This window comes from Coffea arabica, chromosome 5e (assembly GCF_036785885.1).
Source record: "Coffea arabica cultivar ET-39 chromosome 5e, Coffea Arabica ET-39 HiFi, whole genome shotgun sequence".
NCBI lineage: Eukaryota > Viridiplantae > Streptophyta > Magnoliopsida > Gentianales > Rubiaceae > Coffea > Coffea arabica.
This window is the reverse complement of record NC_092318.1, coordinates 2,698,703-2,722,581: the sequence shown is the minus strand read 5'-3', so window position 1 is coordinate 2,722,581 and position 23,879 is coordinate 2,698,703. Positions and strand designations below refer to the sequence as shown.

Below are 23,879 nucleotides of genomic sequence, written 5' to 3'. Positions count from 1 at the left end.
ACAAATATGAGTCTATAACTAGCAGATCATCCAATTCGATATCTTATTGGTATTGTAGAGGACATGCTTGTAAAGTTGGTAAATTTTATTTTCCTGTGGATTTCCTCGTCTTAGATATAGGAAAGATATTAGGATGCCAACAATTCTAGGTAAAGGATTCTTAGCCATGGAAGGGGCTCTTATTGATGTATCTGAAGGGAAACTTACATTAAGAGTGGGTAAAGATGTGCAAGAGTTTAAAGTTTTTGAAACTTAGGTGCCAAACATTGCAAAGGAATTCACGCCAGACATTCTTAGATTCTGATGGTTCATGAGCTTCAAAACAAGTCAGAGGCCAGACATTGGGTCGGACTTTACCGGAAAACATGCCTAAACTCGATTTTTGGTAGCTTTTCAAGACCTGATCCTACAATACTTGGGATACAACTTTGAGATACTATAAAGAGGGGTCTTTAGGTCGTTTTTAGGGGAGAAAAACATTAGGCTAGTACTGGTTCATCCTTTTTACATCTTCTTGAGAGGTCAAGGAGAAAGGGTGGAAGAATCAAAGAGAAAGATCAATATGGAGATCAAAGTAAGGGAAATTGAGAAGTTATCTTTACTTTTATCTTCTTATTTGTATCTTTTTCTTGAATTATTGGTTTTAATTATGAATATGTTGAACTAAATTGTTTCTAAGGTTAGAATTCTGTGAATGAGGTTTGATTATTTATTTTAGTTAAATTCTTAACTTTTGTCTTGATTTAGTTATCTTGATTCAATTATATATTTGTGATTGACCACCAAAAACATGTTCTTAGGGTTTGTATTGAGTTGAAAAAGGATATACAACTGTGCACCAGATAAATAAATATATTTAGCCTAATCAAAAGAGTGGGTTAGGGTTTGTATGACGTAATTATATCACCTAAGATCTTAAAGGGTTTAATTGAATACTTATAATCTCGAGAGAGATGTTAGATTTAATTAGGTACAACTTAGATGTATCGAGAGATAATCTAAGGTACTTGCGTGTGATACACTCTTGGCATGTTAAGAAATTAACTAGATAATTAACTTAAACTCTGGATCAAAATTTGAAACCCTAGCCTTTGTAATATTGTTAGTTTAAATGTGAGTATTATCCTTACTTAAGTACTAAATCAAACCACAATCTAACTATCAAGCAAAAAATTATAAGAGGATTATGTAGATCAATGCAAAAACTACAGGAGATAAAGTGAATATTCATATAAATCATAAGTGAATTAAGAGGATATTATGATTCCATTGCATGTATTTTTTATGTGTTTTTGATTCATTCAATTGTTGTAATTGGTGGTGCTTTTGGTCTATCTTTCACTTTATATAAAACTACAATGAGTGATGTGGATGTTTTGAAACTTTAGGAGGATCGTATAGTAATATGTAAAACATTGGATAGGTTATATATATAATTTATCCTTATTCTTTTTAATGATGTGGAGAAAATATTCACTTCTAGAAAGGTGTATTTAGACCTAGATGTCAATTTTTCAACTTACATGTTATGCATGAGGGTTACTTTTTTACCCAGTTACATATGAGACCCAACATTGTTAACCATCATAACGTCTTCAAAAGTAGGACTAGACTTGTCTCCATTATATTGAATAGAACTTCTCGTCATTATATTGCAACAAAATTAATTTAAAATTCTTTTGAAAGTCAACACCGTTCATAATATATTTCACCACTTTCATAAGTCATACATAAGATTTCATATGAAATTGATTAAGTTTTTCCCTCTTATTAATCATTACAAATTTTATTACAGTTTTGACTTATTTTTCACCATTTAAATATTTCATATAAATTGAATGCCAAAATATTCTCAAAAGAATATTATTTTTTAATATGTTGATCTAAGAATCAAAAGAAAAGTAATGACATGATCAAATGATTTTATGAGACTATAATAATTTACATATAAGTAAATGGAGAGAAATTCAATAAAGATAATCTTAACCCTCAAATGTATAATGATTATCGATAAAGAATATGAGTTTCCATCTCAAAATTAATTAAAAATGAGTACAGTAATCCAAGACCTTATATGTGTAAGGAGGACCTAATCTGTTTACTTATACGTGAATCTTGAGATCCTAATAATTTCTTGATCATATTTTCTATGGCAAGACAAAAGAAAAATTGATTAGGTTCAGATCTCCAAGAACAAAATATGGAAAGACTAAGTACTATATTTGACATGATCAATCGAGAAACTTATTCCTGTTGTCGATTCTATATCAATGTGGATACTTCAAACAATGATTTCTTGTAGGTGAAACTATGAGCTATTATTGATAAAGCAAGAGAAGACGCTTGCTAGTAGCAGCATGCAAAACAATGTCAAATTACTAAAGAGCTGCAAAACAAGTTTATCCATACAATAAATCCTATAACACCTATGAAAAGATGTTCTTCAAAAAACTTTATTCCATACAGAAATCAGATTTAGAGATTTTCTAAAAAATTAATTTTCAAAAATAATACTATAATAAAATTCACCCCTAAATTACTTTTGATGAATCTCAAATGCATCTAACAAAAATATAAAAAATAACAAAAAAAATCACCACCCCTGGGTTCATCGCCACCATCCCCTCTCTCCTCTCCCTTTCCTCCTTCCTTCTCTCCCACTCCTTTGACCTCCCTCCTCCCCCATCTTTCCTCCTCTCCTCTAATTCTTCAGCAAATAATCGCAGCCCAAATGGGGCCTCAACAGGATAATGGCTAACAACCTCAAAGCCACCCACGTAAGCCAAGATGATTGGATGACACAAATGAGAGGCATGATAACTGAGAACAAGTTGAGGAAATTAAAATGGGAGTAATTTTACAAAATTAAGATGGGCTGGTCCCAAAATTCCGTGGAAGGGCAATAATTTAGGATGGACTGGTCCCAAAATTCTATCGAAACAAGACAAGAATTGTCACGTCCCGGTGTATGGTGATGTAGTGTCAATCTAGCATGAAGAGTGAAAACAACGTACATAATTCTGTATTCAATATCTTCAAATTTGCATGAACAATTTTGTGTAGCCTATGAAAAGTTCACACATGTTCAAGTATAAGATAAACTTGAGTGAAGACAGAAGGTTTATTTGGACTTATTCATCATCAATTGTGATTTACGTGTTCCAACCTGTTGCCACAAAAATATCGAGAAAGTGAAAATTATTTTAACTATTTAATATAAGTTATCGCCACACCAAACTTTTCACCATTAATCAAATCCCTACATATTGGATAAATAGAACCAAAAACTTATTGAGTAAATTTTATACACACTGTCAGTGTATACACTATCACCATTAGATCTATAACACATGTGCAAAATTTAAAATTTGCTTACGTGTTATCCATCTAACCGTGTTAGTGTATACACTGACAGTGCATATAAAATTAATCCAAATTTATTTGTTTGGTTTGATGACAAAAATATTTCAATCATATGTTCGTGTTAATTTCTTGGAATGAATTGTAATTAGTTCAAGTTCAATAATAAACTTAATTTAGTTTGACTATTATTGTCCATTACAATCACAAAAAAAAAAGAAAAACAACAACATGATTCTTTTAAATCTCTACACAGCTTAAGACAATTTTGAGTTCTAATGGTCAACAACAAAGCATCTAATTTTGTGCCCTGGTTTTGTGAGCAAAACCCTAGTATTAAAGCTCAACTTCTAAATTCTTCAACTCACTAAACCAACAAATCAAAAAAACTTGCCACATAAGTAACTTAATTTAATAATTAAGCTTGGTTTAACTTTCTTTTTAAGGCAAATCCCGTAGTAGAGGGAGGATGCCAACCCCAATTTTATTAATTAATGGTGCATCTTTAAAAACGTATAGAATCTTGGCCTTTTTTTTTTAATCTTGGTATTGTTGTTCTTGGTTCAATTATCTGCACAAACATTGGTCAGCTTTCTTGGGCAATTACATATTCAACACAACCTTGCTAATTGTCAGCCTTGAAGGGCAACCCTTAGAAATTAATTAACAGCTTATCATGCACTACAAAATAAAGAAGTTTAATTTATAGGTTTATCTATAGACCTTGTAATCAATTGGTGAGTTACATTGATTAAGTGATGTATGCTGATATAACTGGCATTACATTATAAAGAAAATTGATGTGGCTATAAGTCCATTAGTATTTTGGGAAATTGAGTCTACCTAAGGGTTTGATGTGGCTATAAGTCCGTGGCGCACTTCTCCGGCTTGGTGTGCCGGCTCGGGTCGTAAGGGTTCGAGTCAGGGCATATTTCGGGTTATAAAAAAAAAATTTTGAGTCTACCTAAATATCTTTCAAACCTATTTAGATCAGGCTAGGCTACGTGGGAAATTAGTGACCCATAATTTAGGTCAGGTCAGTACAATAATCGCCCCAAGCATTACCACACATTAGAAAGCACACATATCACATTATTGTAGTTGCATGTTTGGATTTAATTTGTTGGGCATTTATCTAAAACGAATATTCTTTTAAGTGCATCATATGTTAAATAGTAACTATTCTTAAAGCTGTATAATTTGTATCAAGAGAAGATACTAAAAATTTCCAGCAATTTGAACAAGGAAGCATCAGACCAAAGCAAACAAGCTTCAGGAGAGGCTAAGTTTATCACTCAAATTTGTATGTGGCTATTACAACTCTCTCACACCAAAACATACGAGTGAAACCTTATCCCATGATAGAGCAGTTATTTAGCACATTTTGCACTGTTATTTTATCCTAATTTTGGCTACTTACTGTGCTAAGTATTGAGATGTTACTCATATTTCATATTTCTATGAATTGTAGGTGATTGGTGTAAAAAGTGCTTTCACGAGGCAAAATTCCAGAAGACTCTCTATTTCATGGCGTGACCACGCCAGAGAACGAAAGAGGTACATCAAAAGGACGGACCCGCGGGATTAACATGAGGAAACCAAAAGTGGTCCACGTGAACCAGACACATGGGATCGGACCCCTGAGACAAGGCCTTGACCTTTTGTGGGTTTCTCCTGCGGCGGCTACTAAAGATATAAGAAGGGCCAGATTCACGAGCAATAGAGACCTGAGCTTTAGTTTTAATTAGGGTGTCAGACGTTAGCTTTTTTTTTGGGCAGCAAATAGAAATCTTGATTCACGTCCAATTGAGAGGGTAGCTTTAGTTTTTCCTTTTCTCTTCTCGGCCAGACATCCAAGACTTTTCCCTTGCTTTTTGGCTTTTGCGTTTTGACTCTTTTGCTTTTCTTTGGATCTGTATAATTTTCGTTGGTTTTGGCATTGAACTTTCGGATTCAGTACAGACTCCAACGCAGAGACAAGCAAGACTTTTCACTTTTTCTTTCTTCGTTACTTCATCGTTCCAGATTCTTTGATGTTTGTGTGGATGAAATCAATTAAATCGCGCAAGACTGATATAATGAGAAGCGGCTAAATTCTCCTCCTACCCAAAGGTCGACGTGAGGGCGCGGTCCATAACATCTGTGAGATCTAATCGAATCTTCATTATTTCTTCCAATTTGTTGCTATTCGTGCGTTACCTGAATTAATTGTTCATGGGTATTTTATTAATTGAATATCTGTGACAGTCCCACCTTCCCCTAAGGCGAACCAAAGAGATTAGCGGACTGCCTACCCAACTCTCGCCAGGACTAACGGTGCAGTTCAACACGATCTAAAACGTTCCGAGAGAATAAAAGCGCGCTCAAACAAGTCAAAATCGCAAAATAGCCAAACGAAAATCAAAAAACCGTCGATGAATAGTGGGTGCCATGTCATACAACTCAGAAGGACACATAAACAGGGTTAAACAGTGTTATGCACATACGTTTATAATTTATAAAACAAAAGGAAGATAATTGGATCAAAATACATTTAGGATTTTTCCAACTATCGAGGAGCTTTACAAAAGATATTAAAACTAGCTCAACTCGTGCTTCAAAATATCATAGTCCCCAAAAGTGGTTCCCTGTAAGGAAAATAAAGGAAACAGAAAGGGGTGAGCTTACGCTCAATGAGGTACCAATCATATAGGGATAAAATCATGGCCTTTCATGTTAACCAGTCAGATACATATACCAGATATAAAGGAAAGCAGTTAAACACAGTGATTAAAAGGGAAAGGATACAGGTGGCTCTCAAGAGTCAGATTTTCATTTGCAGTACTTGATCCGAACCCGTTGACTCTCCGTCAACATACATAGAACCAACATATCCGTAGACCCCACTTTACACCAATTTCCGTCCACCAAACATACCCCTACCGGGCCCGAACGCCGAACAGAACAGAAGTGGTAATACTCGAGTATACCGGAATTAAGGGTCTCAATACCCAAAGATTCCTGAAACAGACTACCGTGGTTCGTTATCTAATCGACCAGTCCCTTGCCGGCCCGACTTGAGTAACTAGCCACAGGTGTTGAGCTCAGAGGTCACAGAAGGGTCGTTGGATACCAGCCTCCAAACGACGTCCGAACAGATTCAGATACAGTTAACAGATTAACAGTAAATAGGCATATGGACAGACAAGAGAACGAGTGTGATAAAGTACACTCTCGTCTCAAACAGAATAAACAGATAGTGCAGTCATTTAAATCACAGATTGCAGGGCAGAACTCAAGTTAAGTAACAAATGAGGGGAGTGGTACACTCACCGGTTCAAGTATAGATACTTCAAAAGTTTTCACTTCAGATTGGCTTTAATCGCCAAGAAACCCTAAAATCATCAAAGTAAACCAATTGAAGGTTTCACATCCAAAATCGAGTAAACGGAATGCACAAGTGAGGCTCGACTACATGTCGTACGTCTTTCCATGTTAAGTACTAGTATAAAAGAATAAAATATGACTTTTGAGCCAAAAGATAACAGTTGGTCCTAGGGTTACAAACAACCCCCAAAACCCTTCATTTGTACTAAGATCAACTCAATTGAAGGAATCGCGTAGCGCTAAAATTTTGGGCAGCATGCCCTCTGTATTTACCTATTTTTCCAACCACTTATGACTTCATTATTTTTCTCAATCAATCCCAAAGTCATACGCAATATAAATTCATCACAACAGCCGTTCAATAGGCTCAAAGTCATTCAAGTACAAAATTTAGTTAGGAAAATGACAGGAAATGAAAGTTAAGCCCTAAAACCCAAAAATAGTTTTGATGTCGTTTAACGTATTGGACACAACCGACACTACAATTATTGGATGGAGGTGCAATATACACCGTTTCGAAACTAACAGAAAGAGATACAATGTTGAAGAAGACCACTCAGTCCAGTTTACAATGTATATGGGTCAAAAGTTCAATGTACCAAACCAGAACCGTATAAATAGGTTAACGAACCGCATTCTGGTTAAATAACCATAATTCAGGCTACCAAAGTCCAATTCAAGTGATTTCAAAGCCATCCGAAAGCTAAGATACCAGGTTATATTTCGTAAGAAGACATCAACAACCAAATCAGTAGTATTCCCAATCAAATTAACCAATTACCAAAGCTGATTACCAGGTTCGGACAGAAACAGGGTAGCAGGGGTATTTCAGTCTTTTCACAGGTTACGTTGTTCCGATTGGCCTGAAATTTTGCAGGAATCTATAAAATATCATTCCCTACAACTTTCATGTTTTAACCCAAGGCTAATTCGGCCTCTAACTAGGGAAAACAGTACCGGGCAGAATGGGTTCAATTGCAACCCTAATTTCTGAAATTTCCTTTCAAAGCGGAAATTTTCCGCAAATAACCAGAATTTACACCCTAAGACTTCATTCTAAACCATTCCCAACCATCATCCATGGCCACACAATATTAATCATATGAAAACAGAAAAATCATGAATAAATATAAAACTTCACCAATTTCTACCAAAAATCATGAAACAACACCTAATATCATCACTTCATCTCACATAAGTCACTAATTACACATTATTGAGAAGAAAAGAGAGGTTCCTTAGCTACTCACCTTATCAACCAAAGAAAGGAGACAGCTTAGCACCTTAGTCTTCCAAACCACTTCACTAATCACCTTACAATCACTAAACTAAGGGTTTTTATGGAGAAAATTCAAGATTAATCGGTTGGTTTGTTGGATTGAGCAAGATTGGAGCAAGAAATTGGAGAGCTTTTTCCTTCCTTTTCTCTTGAAGATGTTCGGCCATAAGGATGAAGAAAATGATGAATTGTTGGTCAATTTTGGTTAATTGGTAAAGGTAAGTAAGATGGTCAAAGTCAAGCATAAACCACAAGTTGACACTTGTCACCCTTATTTAATGCAACTCTATCCTTTTGTCTCTCCAATGATAATCCTTCTAGGTAACTTCTAATTATCTCTTCACACCTGATAAATTAAACCCGATATACACAACTTAACCTAATTGGCCGAATTTTACCGAACTTTCCGCACTAACGGGTCCCACATCCGGTATACGCTCTTAATTTCTCAAAAACTAACCGATACTAGAAAAATCATTTAAAAACTATATTTACTCATAAAATTTATTTTTAAAATTTTTCGAATAAAGAAAATGTGGAAAAACATGCAATTAAAAGAAAATAAAACCTAGAAATTAAGAAAATTACGGGTTCTCACAATATCAACGGCCGGGTATTTGATTTAATTTAATAGCCTACTGTCACATTAACTAAATTGAATCCGTAATTGTTCGTTTAGTTGATACCTAGTGGCAATCACCATAATTGGCTTTATGTTGGGGAAACGTAAGATCTAAGTTAAATAAACCCTCTTAGCGTGTTTATTGGTTAGGGTTGGATTCTTCTAACTTTAATGCAATTGGATAATTAAATTCATACGGTCGTACCTAGGGTTGTTATCTGGTTAGAGAAGCAGTCAATGGTAGTACCTTGGCTGTCAAAAAAGTAAGGAAAAACTGGTTGTCAGAGCTTATTGATAGCTATAACCAACCTGGTGACGAATGAACGAAATATCTTTGCATCGATGATCATATAATTGGACCGTGCCTGAGCAGTTGATCCTTTGGGTAGAATTTTATTAATTGCTATTTTTAGTAAATTGAACTTGTAGAGTTAGCTCTTGAATTTTATTTATTTCATTTTTACTTTCATCCCATTAATTATCCCCCATATTTTATTCTATTGACTTGGGAAGAAACAAGTTCCTACCCGTTCCCTGTGGAATCGACCCTACTTGCCATTGTATGCAAATTTAATATTTTTATAGACAATTCCGGTATATCGGATCAAGCAAACTCTTCAGGAACAGGGTGAATCAAGTAACCCATTGTACACCTAGGGTCCCTGCTCCAGTACTCGGATTTATTCTATAATTAATTGTGGTGGTAATTAGGACTTTTTAGTAATTATTATTGCACAGGCTCGACACCTGTCAATTTTTTGCGGCGTTTCCGGGGAACGGTGTTTTGGTTAATTTTGTTTCTTTCGAAGTTATTATTATTTTTTTTTGAATTTGTCTGGCATTTTTCTAGTTTATGCCTCGTTCTTCTCGTACAGGTGAATTGATTTTCGATCCGGAAGTAGAGAAGACTGCGCGCCGAACTAGGAAAGAGACTAGACAGTTCAGAGAGGAGCAATCTAGCACTGCATCTCAGGGACTGGATCCTGAGATTGAGTTAACAGATTCGAGTGGTGAAAATTCAAGTGACACAGGCCAAGAGGACATCCCTATGGCGAATGCAAGAACACTACGAGAGTTGGCTGCTCCGAAATTGCCCCAACAGCCTTTGTGCATTACATTTCTAGTTCTAACAGAGAATACCTCCTTCGAATTGAAGTCGGGGTTAATTCACCTATTGCCCACGTTTCATGGCCTCCCGGGTGAGGAACCCCATAAACACATCCAAGAATTCGATGTGGTATGCTCCAGTATGAAGCCTCCAGGAATTACTGAGGAGCAGATCAAACTTAGAGCCTTCCCTTTTTCCCTCACGGATGCGGCGAAGGATTGACTATACTACCTACCCGCAGGAAGTATCACCACATGGGCCCAACTTAAGAAGAAATTTTTGAAAAAATTCTTCCCTGCATCCCGAGCTGCAAGTTTAAGAAAAGAGATTTGAAGTATTAAGCAGTACCTTGGAGAATCCCTATATGACTATTGGGAGAGGTTCAATAAGTTGTGTACTAGATGCCCACAGCATCAAATTAGTGAACAGCTATTGATCCAATATTTCTATGAGGGGCTCCAGGCATCCGATAGGAGCATCATCGATGCTGCGAGTGGGGGAGCATTGGCAAACAAGACACCAAGGGAAGCATGGTTGCTCATTGAATCAATGGCAGATAACTCCCAACAATTTGGCTTCCGTGAAAGTAACCCTACCCGTAGGGTTAACGAGGTAGAGGTATCGTCCATTCAGCAACAGCTATCGGAGCTAACATCGTTCGTTCGACAGTTAGCTGTGGGGAATGTGCACCAAGCAAAGGTTTGTGGATTCTGCACGAACGTGGGCCATCCCACTGATTCATGCCCTATGTTGCAAGAGGATGGGGCTGAACAAGTGAACATGGCTGGAGGCGTACCCGCGCCTCGTAGGCAGTACGATCCATACTCCAACACGTACAATCTCGGTTGGGGAGATCACCCCAATTTCAGCTATGGTAATAGACCCCAGAATTCATTTTCAAATCGTCCACCAGGGTTTCAACAACCATGGCAACAAAAGCCTCAACCATCGTCCTCAAATTCGGGAAGCTCTTTGGAGGATATTGTTAAGAGCATGGCCACGAGTACTGCTCAGTTCCAGCAGGAAACTAGATCAGGCATGAAAGACATGGAGATTCAAATGAGTCAAATGACAACTGCCATTAATCGCCTGGAGTCCCACGTTTATGGGAAATTGCCATCACAACCCGAGGCAAATCCCAGGAATGTAAGCACCATGACATTAAGGAGTGGCAAAGAGGTGGAGGGATCTAAGTTGACGATTTCGAAAAGCAAGCGTGAGAAGGAGATAGAAAAGGGAATTGAAGAGGAAGGGCGCATTTGCGAAGAGCCTAAGGTAGCATCTATTCCTTCGATCCCTATTAAATCTAATCTAGCTCCTTTTCCTTGCAGGTTTGAAAAGACAAAGAGGGCAGAAAAGGCAAAAGAAATCCTAGATGTGTTCCGCAAAATTCAAGTAAACATCCCCCTATTGGACGTGATCAAACAGGTACCCAAGTACGCAAAGTTCTTGAAAGACTTGTGCGTTAACAAAAGAAAGCTAAGGGGTGATGAGAAAGTAATGGTAGGAGAGAATGTATCAGTTGTACTTCAAAGGAAACTCCCACCTAAATGCGGGGATCCAGGTATGTTTACTATTCCTTGTAAGATTGGCCATTCTAGTATCAAAAATGCCATGATAGATTTAGGGGCTTCTATTAATGTAATGCCTAAGTCAATTTATGATTCCCTAAATTTAGGACCTTTAAAAGAAATGGGGATAATAATTCAATTGGCTGATCGTACATGTATTTATCCGGATGGGATAGTTGAGGATGTTTTAGTGCAAGTAGATGGATTAATTTTTCCTACTGATTTTTATGTGCTTTACATGGATGATAGAAGTACCTCAAATCCATCACCTATTATATTAGGGATGCCATTCTTGAGTACTGCCCAAACTAAAATTGATGTTAGTAAGGGTACTCTCACGATGGAATTTGATGGAGAAATAGTCCACTTTAATATTTTTGATACAATTAAACATCATGCTAACTCTCATTCTGTATTTGCTATTCATGCTACTAATCCCTCTGTGCAAGAATTCTCTGAGTTTGTTTGTAGGGGTAAATTCAAAATTGCTACGAACAAGTATCATGGAATGGAAGCAATTCATGAGGTGAAAATGGGTAGAAAATTCAGGAAAAATGTTGCATTCAATGGCTATTTGGATCCCGGAGGAGAGCCACGGATTAGAAGGAAAATTGAATTACATCCAGACTGAAGAGCGGTGTATAGTGTCTAGCCAAAGACATTACAGAAAGGCGCTACTTGGGAGGCAACCCAAGGCTTCTTTTGTTTTAGTTTTCTTATATTTTTGAAGTTTTTGTTAAGTGTTAGTGTCATTTAGTGGGTTGTTATTTTTTGGCAGGAAGCTGGCAGTTAGACATGCCCATGTTAGGTCGTCACACCTAAGGAATGAAGTTTTGGAATTGACGGTCAGAAGACTATAACTTCCAAGGCGTGCCCACGCCTTCCAACCCTTCCGATAACGAAAGTCAAAAAGAAAAAAAAAATTTTCCTAGCCCCACTTTTCTACTTTTTTTTTTCTTTATCTTGTCTTGTCTAATCCCTTTTCACTTTGTTTTAGCTTCAGTCTTCTCCTTCCTGTTCGTGTTGCGTCCGTCGCCGCCACTCCACCTTGCGTCTGCCGCCACCACACCACCTTGTGCATGCAGCCGCCTCACCCTCCTCCGCCTTAGTGTCTCGCTTTCCCTTCCCGGTGGTCAGGGAAGTTTCCCTTCTTTTCTCCTAATACTTCATTTATCTTTTCTACATTGAGAACAATGTAGGTTTTAGGTGTGGGGGAGTGGCTTCCATTATATCTTTTTGCTTTGTTACTCTAAAAAAAAAACAAAAAACAAAAAAAATGGGAAAAATGAAAAAAAAAATGAAAACATTGTAGTTAGTCGGCTTTTTGTTTGTTTCTATGCTTGTTAATGCTGGAGCATGTTGTTGTGATGAATGACACAATCAAGGTGCGTGGGTATGTGGGTAAATATACTCGCTATGCATTTTGTTTTTCCTTGGCAATGTTGTTGAGTGTTGAATACGCTGGACTTGACCCATTCTTGTAACTTTTGGGAGCTTTTGAGCCATGCATGAGCACATTATTCTTGTTTGCTCTATTTTTGTTTGATTGAAGGGGTATCACATATGGTATTGACATTCTAGAACTTGCTATTTTATACATGTTGAGGCCACATTTTGTTGAATTGGGTGCATTTGAAATAATATGGGCATTTAGGATTTAACTCCATTTAACTTTCTAAAAGCCATACATTTATCTTGTCTCCCAATAGTGAACCAATTTGAGCTTTTATCCTTCGCTTCTGTTTGTTAGCCGTGTTTGATAACCCATGACCTTTTTAGACTCTCTTGTTCAACCTTGTGTCATTAAGCGATATCTGAAATTCATTACTTGTGCAAGGTAAATAAATCTATGGTGGCAAGTGTTGTCGGAATAGAAGTTGTATGGTGCTAGTCTGCCCATTCGGAAAAAAAAAAAAAGAAATAAAAAAAGGAAGGGGGAGAAATCGTCAATAAGCTGGTTGACGGGTATTTTACGTACGTGCAAGCTAAAAAATACCGAATTACACCCGTTCACTGCAAGTATACAGATCAACTAGTAGTTTAGGGTATATATCGGGTCGATCCCACAGGGAAGAGTGAACAATTACCGGTATTACTAAAGCTTCTCTATTATTTAGACTATCAATGAATTATAACAAATTTAACCTACTGAAATTATATAAAATAACAAATGAAAGCTCCTTAGGTTGTGGTATCCCTAACTACTCATGCAAGTGCTATATTTGGATCATTAATTACTACATCTAGGCTAGTAATGGTGTAATTTCCTTATGCATTTGAATCCTACTTTCGTAGTGAATCAATTATACTTATAACTAATCCATACCTATTCTCATGGTTATGAAATTAGCTACAAGTTCATTCTTCATTGAAATTACATGAAATAAATCACTAAAAACCACATAGGTGCACCTCTACTTTCGTGAGTGTACTCCCTATGTTTAGCACTTCTTGAACTAATGTTAAATCTCAATTTTCATTGCAGAAATAACACCTTAGATAATCAGAATTAATGGTACCAGATTAATCATGATTTAAAGAGCCAAAGTACTAAATAAATTGCTCAAATCATAGCAGTCAATTAGCCAAATAATAAGCACTAACAATCATAGAAAGTTCAACCAAACCTAAGGCATAAACTTTAGAAACACATAATAGACATAAATTCCAGAACTTGCATATTAACTATATTTAAGAATCCAATACAAAAGATAAAGAGTTGGAGAAGAGATAACCCATGTCACTTGAGCTTCAACTTCTCTTTCTTCATCTCCATTTTCATCCTAATCTAGCCATTATACAAGAATGGATGAACTACACTTACTACACTATCCTACACTAAGGAAATGGAAGAACTACATTTTTGCACTCTTCAAGCTTCTCCCGTATCATTCTGCATCCTCCAATGTCTCTGCATATAAGCTGATGAAAAGTCCTTCCCTTACCAGTCAAAAAATTCTGCTATGATTCTCCAAATCTGAATTTGTTAAGGGAGTCAAAAATAATGGCTTTTGACTTGGAACCTTGGCTATATCTCTTCCTTATGTCTTCTGAAGCATGTGCAGCCTACGTTTTCTCTCCAACTCTAGCTGGAAAGTAGTGTGAAGATGAGAAAAATGGCTGAGCAAATTACAGAAATTCGGCTGCCATACACGTTTTTACTTTTGACCTCACTTCAACTGCATTTTTCTCCATGATGAAGGCCGAAATGGCTTTTGTGCAAAACACAAAAGTTGTAGCCCTTTGAATTAGAGTTCCAATGCTTCAAGAATCATCTAATTTGGAGATCAGTGGACGGAGATATGGTCAAAATACCATAAATTGGTCAATTCTGGGCTTCAGCTTTCGACCATCCAGATAAGTTTCTGTGTTTCGACCTTTTGACCAAGAAAACGGCTGAATTGGACTTTGATGTCTTCATACCAAATGTAGATATATCTCTTAGCTTCAAAATGGTACCAAGATCACCTTGATCCGATCATTGTAGCCCCTGATATAGTCAAAATACGAAAATGTATCTGAGTTGTCAAAGCTGACTTTTCTTGATTTTTGTCCTCAAATTGCATTTCTTCTTTTACACTTCATATTTTATTTTCACCACTTTAATCCATCTTCAATCCTCCAAATATCTTCTCAATATACTTCATTTGATGATTGAATCATTAAACCTACAAAATATGAAGTTTTTACCATAAAAATCCATAAAATGCAATGTTTAGCCACTTTAACATAAAATGTAGTTTTTTACCAAAACCTTAGTTATTTTAGTTATAAAACTAAATAATCAAACCAAAATTAACTAATAAAACACACTAAAAATACGTAAAATAAACTCTTATCAAATACCCCCACACTTGAACCATTGCTTGTCCTCAAGCAATAAAAAATACAAACCAACAATGATCAAAATTTAAAAATAAACATATGTAGCATTTCAACTTCATTTTCTCAAAACAAAGTAAATAACCATTATGCAATTATTCAATTAAGTTCAAGTACTCATAATATCAAGTAAAGGAGAGCCAATTATACCGTCATTATAACAAATTCAAATCAGTTTTTTCATCCTTACCCAATCTTACAAGTAAGTAACTCATATGGTCAATAAAATGCTTTCTAAACTCATGATCATCTTTTTATTCTACTTAAACAGATATTTATTCATATAACGTAGCTAAATATTACTTAAGTTGTGAAAGTGTCTTTTGACGCGAGAATCGACATTTTTAGATGAAGATCACCGGTTACTCAACATTTCACATACTCAAGTTGCTTTGCATACTCTTAATTCGAGTACCGTTTTACGCGAAAGTCAACATTTGTAGATGAAGACTCCCGGTTACTAAGTACAAGAATCATTGGAGTAGAATAGATCTTTTTTTTTTCTTCTTTTTTTTTCATTTATTTATTTATTTATTTTTTTTTAAGTAAAGATAATAGCATTCCCTCGAAAGCATAATCATGAGAAGAGTATTGCAATTATTGACCATATTTATCACTTAACTTATAAAATCCAATAAAGAGAAGAAATTTCATCAAATATGCAAAAAAAAAAATATAGGCATAATTTTCTTCACTTTAAAAGATATACTTTCCTACAAATGCAAAAATTATAATCACATAATAGTCATTTCCAAGTTGAGTGAGAAAAGAAGTTTCCAAATCACATATATTTATCTCAAATGTAGAAGGAATTTGAACTACTAATGGTATGGAACTTTGTTACCCCTTTGGATGAAATTTAAAATTTAAAATTTTTGGGGCAAATTTGCAATTTTGGACAAGATGTTAGAAAAAATTTGAATTTTAACACAAGTCCAATATTTGCAACTAATAAGTCAATCACATACAATGTATATAATCTCAATTCTCCCCCCACACTTAACATACACATTGTCCTCAATGTGTAAAAAGGAAAATGAAGATAAAGAAAAATAATACTCCCCTATTGTTGTGATTGAATATGAAGCTTCAAAATCCAGTGTCCGTGTAACTCCAACGCTTCATAAGTTCCATTGAATAACCATTAGTAAGAATAATCGAAACATAGAAAATAAGAAACAAAAGTGATAACAAAGGCTTAATAGAACAAAACGGCGATCCGTAATTTCAAACCTTTGTTGTGGTGATGTACCTATATAAAATATACAATAAGCAATTCAAGGTACAAGAAAATATATGAGGAAAAGAAGAAAAAGAGAATCAAGGAAGCTGCATTTTTTTTTTTCAAAAAAAAAGGTGCTCAGAAAACGTGACTCATCAAAACGCGCCACCAAGCCGCGTTTTGTGAAGTCGCGTTTCTTCACATATCTTGCAGGATCGAAAACGCGGCTATGCTTAAAAACGCGACTTCATGTCGCGTTTCTGAAGGCGCGTTTTCAATTTTTGATCAGGCTGGAAAACGCGACTTAATAGAAAACGCGACTTCCTGTCGCGTTTTGAAGGCGCGTTTTCTTCAGTATAGGCGCAGAATTGAAAACGCGATTATGGAAAACACGATTCTAAGGCGCGTTTTCAGCCCAAATGCGTTTTCTTCTGCGAAATTTTTGCAGAAAGCCAACTTTGAAAAATTACCATTGGTATCCCAACACTCAAAATGCATCATAGATCATTTGTTTGTTAAAATACTCAATACATGCACATGTAAAATGATCAAAATATGCATTTTAACCCCTTCTAACAAATCAAAAACAACAATTACTCAAATTGAGGGGTTGAGTTCCTTGATCAAATTTCGCCTTTTTCACCTCATTTGGTCACTTTTGCTTCCATTTCCAATACCTACAAATGAAAAATAACAAAATAACTCAAACACATACTTTAAACATAAAATCACCCCAAAATAACATAAATTTAAACAAACATTGGGTTGCCTCCCAATAAGCGCTTCTTTATAGTCAATAGCTTGACTAGTTCACCTTATTTTTCAAGGAGGCTTAGTTAACGAATAATCCACCATTTTAGGCCGTGGTGGATCATTAAAAGGTGGCTTTATCGTGAAAGCCACATAATCTAATGATGTGAGAAATGAAAGTGACTTACATATTCCAAGTGTTTCATAAATATTACCTTGAATATGCACCACTTGAGAACTTACCAACGGGAATGCCATGAGAGTATCTTGGGCAGCAATACCCTTAGAACCTATACTTTCAATGCACTCCTCAAGAGGGGTGAAAAATGAGTCATTAAAACTCACCTCTTGAGGCTCAAAGTTAGTTCCAAAGATATTATCTTGTGAAATGGACATTTGCTCATTGAAACACAATTGAGATTCATCATTTTCATCAACATGCAATCCATTTTCACATACAACATTCCTACCATTCATGCTAGGATCATTTTGCAATTTATTAGAAGAAATAACCTCACACAATGCATTCAATTGCTCATTTATTCTGCCAAAGTGAGAAGTTAATTCATCTATTCTTTTCTCAATCCTATCAAAACGGTCGGAAGTCACATTAGCTAATTTTTCTATAGCTAACTCCCAAGATGGTTTTGCTTTATATTGGACATTTTCAGATTGGTAATCATAAAAATATGGATAATCACTATATGCACATTGATTTTCCCAACCATAAGAAAGAGAATTGCTCCAATTAGCACTGTATTGATCAAAATAAGGATTGTAATGCTCTAATTCATCATAGTAATCCACATTTTGTGCTTGCATACATGTATTAGTTGCATGATAACCTGCACACAAGTCACAAATCACATGATAAGAATTAAAAGCATTAAAATTCCTCCCTTGCTCAATTTCATGCATAATTGTGTCCATTTGAACTTGTAGCATCATAACATCAAATTTAGCCTTTAAGCACCTTATACCATCTTCAAAAGACATACCTTCAGTAATTTCTTGGTTACCTCTGTTGAAGGAACTTTGCACTTGGTAACCATTCATTGTCAAACTTCCACTTCTCAAGCATTGTCCTCCAAATTGACCTACCCTCCTCATTACCTAAAATTGCTTTTAAACAACTTAAGAGCAAAATTAGTAAGAAGACTAGGTGATAAAACACATACACATATAAAATACTAAAATAACAGAAAATAACATTCACAATATAACTAATATTATGTCTAAACTAATAAAGTTGCTCTTCACACCGATATTGCCAAATCTTCCCCGGCAACGGCGCCAAAAACTTGACGGGTATTTTACATACGTGCAAGCTAAAAAATACCGAATTACACCCGTTCACTGCAAGTATACAGATCAACTAATAGTTTAGGGTATATATCGGGTCGATCCCACAGGGAAGAGTGAACAATTACCGGTATTACTAAAGCTTCTCTATTATTTAGACTATCAATGAATTATAACAAATTTAACCTACTGAAATTATATAAAATAACAAATGAAAGCTCCTTAGGTTGTGGTATCCCTAACTACTCATGCAAGTGCTATATTTGAATCATTAATTACTACATCTAGGCTAGTTATGGTGTAATTTCCTTATGCATTTGAATCCTACTTTCGTAGTGAATCAATTATACTTATAACTAATCCATACCTATTCTCATGGTTATGAAATTAGCTACAAGTTCATTCTTCATTGAAATTACATGAAATAAATCACTAAAAACCACATAGGTGCACCTCTACTTTCGTGAGTGTACTCCCTATGTTTAGCACTTCTTGAACTAATGTTAAATCTCAATTTTCATTGCAGAAATAACACCTTAGATAATCAGAATTAATGGTACCAGATTAATCATGATTTAAAGAGCCAAAGTACTAAATAAATTGCTCAAATCATAGCAGTCAATTAGCCAAATAATAAGCACTAACAATCATAGAAAGTTCAACCAAACCCAAGGCATAAACTTTAGAAACACATAATAGACATAAATTCCAGAACTTGCATATTAACTATATTTAAGAATCCAATACAAAAGATAAAGAGTTGGAGAAGAGATAACCCATGTCACTTGAGCTTCAACTTCTCTTTCTTCATCTCCATTTTCATCCTAATCTAGCCATTATACAAGAATGGATGAACTACACTTACTACACTATCCTACACTAAGGAAATGGAAGAACTACATTTCTACACTCTTCAAGCTTCTCCCGTATCATTCTGTATCCTCCAATGTCTCTGCATATAAGCTGATGAAAAGTCCTTCCCTTACCAGTCAAAAAATTCTGCTATGATTCTCCAAATCTGAATTTGTTAAGGGAGTCAAAAATAATGGCTTTTGACTTGCAACCTTGGCTATATCTCTTCCTTATGTCTTCTGAAGCATGTGCAGCCTACGTTTTCTCTCCAACTCTAGCTGGAAAGTAGTGTGAAGATGAGAAAAATGGCTGAGCAAATTACAGAAATTCGGCTGCCATACACGTTTTTACTTTTGACCTCACTTCAACTGCATTTTTCTCCATGATGAAGGCCGAAATGGCTTTTGTGCAAAACACAAAAGTTGTAGCCCTTTGAATTAGAGTTCCAATGCTTCAAGAATCATCTAATTTGGAGATCAGTGGACGGAGATATGGTCAAAATACCATAAACTGGTCAATTCTGGGCTTCAGCTTTCGACCATCCAGATAAGTTTCTGTGTTTCGACCTTTTGACCAAGAAAACGGCTGAATTGGACTTTGATGTCTTCATACCAAATGTAGATATATCTCTTAGCTTCAAAATGGTACCAAGATCACCTTGATCCGATCATTGTAGCCCCTGATATAGTCAAAATACGAAAATGTATCTGAGTTGTCAAAGCTGACTTTTCTTGATTTTTGTCCTCAAATTGCATTTCTTCTTTTACACTTCATATTTTATTTTCACCACTTTAATCCATTTTCAATCCTCCAAATATCTTCTCAATATACTTCATTTGATGATTGAATCATTAAACCTACAAAATATGAAGTTTTTACCATAAAAATCCATAAAATGCAATGTTTAGCCACTTTAACATAAAATGTAGTTTTTTACCAAAACCTTAGTTATTTTAGTTATAAAACTAAATAATCAAACCAAAATTAACTAATAAAACACACTAAAAATACGTAAAATAAACTCTTATCACTGGTGAACAGAAGACTCTATCTTCCAGGGCGTGCCCACGCCTTGCAAGACGTTCTCTTCGAAAAAAAAAAAAAAAAAAGGACGACGGGTTCGACACTTGCACAGTGAAAATAACAAATGAAAATGCCTTGCTTGAGAAATGTCTCCGGTAAAGCGTTATGGTTATGTAGTGGATATTGGATATTCTTTTGACACATTACACCCTATCTTTACCTTCTTATCCCGCCTTTTATCTAAACCCCACTACAACCCTATTAAAGTCCCTTTGATTTGTGTATTTAGTTCACTTTTGAGTGGTGGAGATGTGATAAATGTGCAAGCCTATGGTAATATAATTCCGTGATGTTGATTTGAGCGTTCCTAGTATTCATATATTTTCTTTGAATTACCACCTGTCCGGTGTGTTCTAATTTTGGCAACATTGTCAGGGATCTGAGATGCTTGTGTTAGTATAGACTACTACATGACCTTTACTCTCTTGGTTGTACTTCTGAGGTTTGAAATGCTTGAAGACAAGCATTGTCTAGGTGTTGGGGGATTGATAGAGCAGTTATTTAACACATTTTGCACTGTTATTTTGTCCTAATTTTGGCTACTTACTGTGCTAAGTATTGAGATGTTACTCATATTTCATATTTTTATGAATTGTAGGTGATTGGTGTAAAAAGTGCTTTCACGAGGCAAAATTCCAGAAGACTTTCTATTTCATGGCGTGACCACGCCAGAAAACGAAAGAGGTACATCAAAAGGACGGACTCGCGGGATTAACATGAGGAAACCAAAAGTGGTCCACGTGAACCAGACGCATGGGATCGGACCCTTGAGACAAGGCCTTGACCTTTTGTGGGTTTCTCCTGCGGCGGCTACTAAAGATATAAGAAGGGCCAGATTCACGCGCAAGAGAGACCTGAGCTTTAGTTTTAATTAGGGTGTCAGACGTTAGCTTTTAAACAACGCCAAAAATTGACAGGTGTCGAGTCTGTGCAATAATAATTACTAAAAAGTCCTAATTACCACCACAATTAATTATAGAACAAATCCGAGTACTGGAGCAGGGACCCTAGGTGTACAATGGGTCACTTGATTCACCCTGTTCCCGAAGAGTTTGCTTGATCCGATATACCGGAATTGTCTATAAAAATATTAAATTTGCATACAATGGCAAGTAAGGTCGATTCCACAGGGAACGGGTAGGAACTTGTTTCTTCCCAAGTCAATAGAATAAAATAGGGGGATAATTAATGGGATGAAAGTAAAAATGAAATAAATAAAATTCAAGAGCTAACTCAACAGGTACAATTTACTAAAAATAGCAATTGATAAAATTCTACCCAAAGAATCAACTGCTCAGGCACGGTCCAATTAACTGATCATCGATACAAAAATATTTCATCCATTCGTCACTAGGTTGGTTATAGCTACCAACAAACTCTGACAGCCAGTTTTTTCTTACCTTTTCGACAGCCAAGGTACGACCGTTGACTGTTTCTCTAACCAGAAAACAACCCTAGGTACGACCGTAGGAATTTAATTATCCGGTTGCACTAAAACTAGAAAAATCCAACCCTAATCAATAAACGCGCTAAGAGGGTGTATTTAAATTTGATCCTGCGTTTCCCCAACATAAAGCCAATTATGGTGGTTGTCACTAATTATCAACTAAACGAACAATTACGGATTCAATTTAGTTAATGTGACAGTAGGCTATTAAATTAAATCAAATACCCGGCCGTTGATATTCAATTAATAAAATACCCATGAACAATTAATTCAGGAAACGCACGAATAGCAACAAATTGGAAGAAATAATAAAAATTCGATTAGATCTCACAGATGCTATGGACCGCACCCTCGCGTTAATCCCTGGGTAGAAGGGAGACGTTAGCCTTCTCTTGGGGGAACAGTTAAAATAAGCCAGATTCACGTGTGACCAAACACATTAGCTTTGAGGTTCTTTTCCAGAGCGGTCAGACGATTGCAGACACCCTAATTAAAACTAAAGCTCAGTTTAATATGCCAACATTTCTTTCATTTGCGAATATCCGCATCTAGCAATTTTCCAGGTACAACAGTAACAGTCAAAACTCAAAACCAACATGGAGCGTGAATCCGACAAGCAACTTCCGCACAGGATGGACATCGTATGGACATACTAAACATGGAATGGTCCCAAAATAATGCGCAGTTTGGAAGGGCTGATTGTTGTGACACTTTTTTCTTCTGGATGTGCTATGTTTATGTGGTTATAAAATTATTAAAAAAATTATAGATTGACAAATTTATACTAAATAGTTTTATCTGTAACTGACACAAGTGATTAAATATATTATTACCCTTGTTGAACTGACACAAGTGATAAAATATATTATAACCCATGTTGATTTTATAAAATTATAGCAATTATGATATAAACATATGGAGAGATCAATGGCAAAAAATCTAATGAAGAGGAGAAGCCATATGCAAAAACTTACACAAAAAATATAGTAACTTCCCTTTATTTGCTGATAATAACATCGAATAGTGGTTCAAAATTAAGAATGACAATCAAAATTGAACACCTAGTTGCACTGTTAATCCTCCAAGCAACATCCAAAGGACTATATGTGATTTTTTCTAGTGACACAAGGATGCTTCAATGCTGATGCATCAGCTTCAACTAAGGATTTTTTTCTTAGCTATGAGCTATTATTTGTAAAGGAAGAGAAGTTACAAGGTAGTAGCAGTAGCGGAGGACAAAAGGGCCGCTGTCTGCTCATTGTGCACCAACAATTGCCCCAGACAAGTTCAGAGATAGAATATTATCAGAGACAATCAGACAATGCATCTAAAACGGACTGTATAATCTTCCAAAGTTATACGGTTATACCCCATTGTATTGTAAGTTTGACCCCACTCAATGCAGTGTCTTCGCTCTGTCACGGTTGTACAGTATTTTTGAAACGTCTTATGGTTCAAAATTCAAATTCACCCCAAGTAGCAACTACTTTACATTAGCATGTCAATCGGGCCTAATGAGCCGGGCTTTGATGAGCTCAAACTTAGCTCATTTAATTTGAATCATTTTCGGGCTTCGGACTATGGGTTTCGGGTTCGTAAATGTGAAGCTCATACTCAACTCACATAATATTCAGGTTGTAAGCCTTAATCGGGTTTAGCCCAAACTCACTTATTACTCCTTAATTTTCTTAATATAATTACTATAACTATTAAGTTGTAAAACTAATTTAACATTTAAAAGACTATAATATTAAAACTAAACATGAACAAATAATAGTTCTTAAAACGTATATAAACCAAAAATTTTTCAACAATATTTATATTTAATCCATTCAAAATGCATGAAAAATAGTAATAAAACATGCGATCATAAGCCAATACATCTTTAAAAGTTGAAACTTTTTTTATAATCTTGTGATTTAAATCCAAATATGCTTGATGATTTTTGTATTTGTAGACCAAAAAAAAATCAACCAATATTATGCCAATACAAAAATTTACTCAACCAATAAGAAAAATTAGAGATTTAGTTATG

The 23,879-nt window shown here is 35.6% G+C and overlaps 1 protein-coding gene and 1 non-coding gene across 2 annotated transcripts; one reads left to right on the top strand and one right to left on the bottom strand.

The window, feature by feature from the left end:
- Positions 1-10,047: 10,047 nt before the first annotated feature.
- Positions 10,048-10,154, bottom strand: LOC113722777 (small nucleolar RNA R71). The gene has a single exon (XR_003456826.1). It is a non-coding gene; the product is annotated as a small nucleolar RNA R71 (small nucleolar RNA).
- Positions 10,155-10,284: 130 nt separating this feature from the next.
- LOC140006820 (uncharacterized) lies at positions 10,285-11,937 on the top strand. The gene has a single exon (XM_072049474.1). The coding sequence runs from the start codon at positions 10,285-10,287 to the stop codon at positions 11,935-11,937; it is 1,653 nt and encodes a 550-aa protein (XP_071905575.1).
- The last annotated feature ends 11,942 nt before the right edge of the window (positions 11,938-23,879 follow it).